This window comes from Pygoscelis adeliae, unplaced genomic scaffold, assembly GCF_000699105.1.
Source record: "Pygoscelis adeliae isolate BGI_AS28 unplaced genomic scaffold, ASM69910v1 Scaffold14, whole genome shotgun sequence".
Lineage (NCBI taxonomy): Eukaryota > Metazoa > Chordata > Aves > Sphenisciformes > Spheniscidae > Pygoscelis > Pygoscelis adeliae.
In genome coordinates, this window is record NW_008825109.1 from 6629092 (window position 1) to 6633563 (window position 4472).

The window sequence follows — 4472 nt, forward strand, 5'->3', positions numbered from 1 at the left end:
GCCGTTCGCGGTACTTAATGTGGGGGAAGCTGGCCGGGGGGGGGCCGCTGCTCGGGGACTGGCTGGGCATCGGTCGGCGGGGGGTGAGCAATTGTACTGTGCATCACTTGCTTTGTGTATTATTATAATAATAATATTATTATTATAATTTTATTAAACTTTTAAATTAAACTTTTATTATAGTTTTATTAAACTGTTTTTATCTCAACCCTCGAGTTTTCCTCACTTGTGCTTTTCCAATTCTCTCCCCCATCCCACTGGGTGGGGGGAGTGAGCGAGCGGCTGCGTGGTGCTTAGTTGCCAACTAAGGTTAAACCATGACACTATCTCATCTTGCTTCAAAATTATGTAGAAGTAACAATATAAACAATATATTTTGGTTACTTGTGTGATGCACCTTATAAACTGAACATACTGTCACAAAGTGAAAAATCGAGGGGTTATAGTTTTGAAACCAGATATTAGATAACAATGAGCTTATTTTACTGTCAACAGTATATTAGAATGCAACCTAATCTGAAATATCTGTTGCTAGTTGATGCATTTTTTTTAGGTAAAGTTTCATCTTGCTAGCAAGTCTTTTATTTTTATGCATAATAGCATGCAATTTATGTTGTAGGAATACATTGGATGTGATGTGCTATATCTACATAGTTTTTTCAATTCAGCTGAGATACTTCCTTGTGCCAAACTTACATATACCCACACAAACATACACATGTGTGTACGTGTGTATATATGTATGTATGTATGAGTGTGTATCTTTGGAGCCCTGGTACACTTTGATGATTCAGTGTAAATAGAGCATTGTGTGAAGCTCTAATGCTGTAGGTTTTTATAATCATGCTAACGTGTCTGCAGTATATAATGCTGTTGATGTAAATGGGACTGGATAGGCATATTTTATTAATGGTAGTGTTTACAGAACTAGTTTATTAACATTTTAGTTAGAGTTTTGCATAGTTCTCACTACTACTAATTAACAAATACTCAATAAGCCTCTTCCTAGTCTATGGGCTTCATTCAACAGGTGAGCTCTGTTGGTTCATGATTTACAAAGTTACTGGTCAGAACTGTTTTCCAGCCCTTTGCTGAAGGGGTGTTAGAAGTGAGCACCATGGCTCTTGAACAGTTGGTTCACGCTGTGAAATGTTAACTTAAATGGAATGCAGTTATGTAAAGAAGAGTGCTGTGTATTGTCCTTTTATGACTTGTTGCCTCACTGTTGTCTTACAGCTGTTGCGTGGGCTTAACAGTAAACTTTTTTTTTTTTTAAATTTATTTTTTTCTTCTGCCTTCTTGCATTGTTTTGAGACTTGTACAACTCTAATTTGGGATAATATAGTTACAGTAGTAATAGTTTAGCAGCTTTAGGGTCTAGAGCACAAGTCTTGTGAGGAGCGGCTGAGGGAACTGGGGTTGTTTAGCCTGGAGAAAAGGAGGCTGAGGGGAGACCTTATCGCTCTCTACAGCTACCTGAAAGGAGGTTGTAGCGAGGTGGGTGTCAGTCCCTTCTCCCAAGTAACAAGCAATAGGACAAGAGGAAATGGCCTCAAGTTGCGCCAGGTTTAGATTGGATAGTAGGAGAAATTTCTTCACCAAAAGGGTTGTCAAGCATTGGACCAGGCTGCGCAGGGAAGTGGTTGAGTCCCCATCCCTGGAAGTATTTAAAAGACATGTAGATGTGGTGCTTAGGGACACGGTTTAGTGGTGGACTTGGCAGTGCTAGGTTAATGGTTGGACTTGATGATCTTAAGGGTCTTTTCCAACCTAAATGATTCTATTCTATGATTTATTTCTAAACTTTATAAATACTGCTTGTGTGTAGTATTTGAGCTCCAAATCACTTTTATAGTATTTGTCTGAATATTCCTATTATAATGATGTTTATTTTCATTCAGATAAACTGAATAAAATTATTTTGTTTGAAAAGTATGAAAACAATTAGACTTGTCTCAAGTGCTTATTATTTTCTACTGTTTAAGTTGGAAAGCCATTGCCAGAATATGTACAACATTACTGCATTATACTTTGGTTTTGTTTGTTTTTTTTTCTGTCTCAGGAACTGATACAGAATGCAGAAGATGCTGGTGCCACAGAGGTTAGGTTTTTGTATGATGAAACTCGTTATGGAACAGAAACTCTATGGTCAAAGGACATGGCACAATATCAGGGTAAATATAATTCTTATTAATTTTGGCCATTATTCTTCAATATGTATGTGGTTCTGTGTTTTTCTCCTTGGTGTATGGAGATGACCATACAGGGATGACTCCATTGCTACTTCCACCTTACTAGGTGCATAATTTGTCTATGTTCTAATTTTGGTAATTCTTTTCCAAAACCAGTGTTTGGTATTGAAGGCCTTATGCTGTCTTCTTGCAGGTTGTCAGTAGCAGCTTTCCAGCTGCTTCCAGTTAATGTTGTTTGAGAAAGTCTTCCATGTTCTGCTTTATTCTAAGTCACTTCTCCCAGGATGACTGTGTATGCTGTGGTTTATTTCCCTGGGTTCACTTGGTATCCCAAAATATAAGAAAGGATTTTTAGTAGAGCAAGTAAACAAGATTTAATAAGTAAGACCTAGGATAAAAGAATGCTTGGGGTATTAGACAATCATTTTCAGATTTTTTTACATATTAACCTCTACCTTTTGAGAGCTATCTCCAGTTCTTAATGTAAAGATGACCCTAGCCCCTTACATTTCAGCACTCTTTGGGCAGTTCTGTTTTCTTCCCCATCTATTATTCTTTGACCCTTATACCAGACTTTGCTCCATGCTGCCTGTGTATTGCAAATGTAGTTTCTTGTAACTTTAAGGTTTTTACATTATCTAATATGACTTTGTGTGATAGAGGTCAGTTATGTATCTATCAAACATATTAGTTTGCATAATCATCCCAAAAGGCATTCAGTTGTGATTTGAAGATTTCAATGATGAATGATTCACTACTTCTTGTTTCTAGTTTTTTTCAATTGTTAATAAGCCTCATTATGTCTTCTTATTTGAATTTGTCTGTCTTACTTTCTAGAAACAGGTTATTGTTATATCTTGCCATGTATTCCCTTCCAGTGGAGGTATTAATAGACTGCGATTAGTACATCTTTCAAACATCTTCTTGATAGACTGAACAGATTGAGCTTAAGCCTTACGCCACAGGACACTTCTTTCAGAAGTTTTGTTGTTTTCTGCTTTCTGTTCAGTTTTTCAGAATCATTCTTTTAAAATGTGGACACCAGAACTAGATACCACATCAGAATATATATCTCTTAAGTACCATATACAGAGGTAAATCCATCTTCTTGCTTCTGTTTCTGCTGCTACTCTATACCTCCCTTTCATCACTGAGCATAATTTGATGTCAGCTTGAGTCATAGCTTTTCCATTAAATTTGCACACGCATACTTTAAAGAAATACTCTCTCAGTCCTGTAAGTTCATTTTCTAGAAATTTTTAACAGTAAATAGTTTTCTTCTGTCATCTTTTTCACGCTTGCCTATTTATTATAGGGCCAGCATTTTATGCATACAACGATGCAATTTTTACCCCTGAGGACTGGCACGGTATACAGGAAATAGCAAGAAGCAGGAAGAAAGATGATCCCCTGAAAGTTGGAAGATTTGGAATTGGCTTTAATTCAGTTTATCATATAACAGGTACTCTCAGCAGATATTTTAAAATGAAAACGTTGACGTTTTAAGTTGTTTAATTATTTCAGATGTTCATCAAACATTTAATATTTTCTCTATATTGCATTTTTAAATTAGATCCCTGGCTAAGTTTCCTTAAGAAGCGTTCATATTTTTCTAAAACTCTCTAAGGTATCCTTTGGATTTTGAAGGTTTTTGGAGGAGACTGTTTCTTCTAGTAACATCATTATGTACTTAGTCCCTTATATTGAAATGAACATTCCTTTACACTGTTATTTCGGTTATGCACTGCTGTTCATATTATAGAGGCCCATGATGCAGGGTAGATGTGCAAGTAGAAGTGTGAAAGTTTAGACTAGACTGAAACTCTTGTGCAGGTTCTTTGCATAATAAGCAGTGATTTTATTTCATGCTAGAAAGGATATTCCATAATAGAGGTATACGCATATTTACATTTGAGAGAGATAGTACATACTCTTCCACAAGCTGGTAATATTCAGTCTTGAAACCTATTATTCTGGCAAAATGTTTTACTGCTGTACAGATGGTGACGATAGGGTTGAGTGTTTATGGATGAGAATCAGGGGGAAGGCCAACAAGACAGATATCCTGCTGGGAGTCTGTTATAGACCACCCAACCAGGATGAAGAGGCAGACAAAATACTCTATAAGCAGCTGGGAGAAGTCTCACTGTCGCTAGCCCTTGTTCTTGTCGGGGACTTCAACTTACCGGATGTCTGCTGGAAATACAATACAGCAGAGAGGAAACAGTCTAGGAGGTTCCTGGAGTATGTGGAAGACAACTTCCTGACACAGCTGGTGAG

At 37.1% G+C, this 4472-nt stretch overlaps 1 protein-coding gene across 1 annotated transcript in view; it reads left to right on the forward strand.

Moving 5' to 3' along the window:
* SACS (sacsin molecular chaperone) overlaps positions 1-4472 on the forward strand; it is a 38654-nt gene that overhangs the window by 9023 nt on the left and 25159 nt on the right. The window contains exons 3-4 of the mRNA XM_009327764.1: positions 2063-2174; positions 3508-3654. Of these exons, the coding sequence (XP_009326039.1) occupies positions 2159-2174; positions 3508-3654 (163 nt within the window). The 5' untranslated portion in view covers positions 2063-2158. The remainder of the gene's footprint in view (positions 1-2062; positions 2175-3507; positions 3655-4472) is intronic.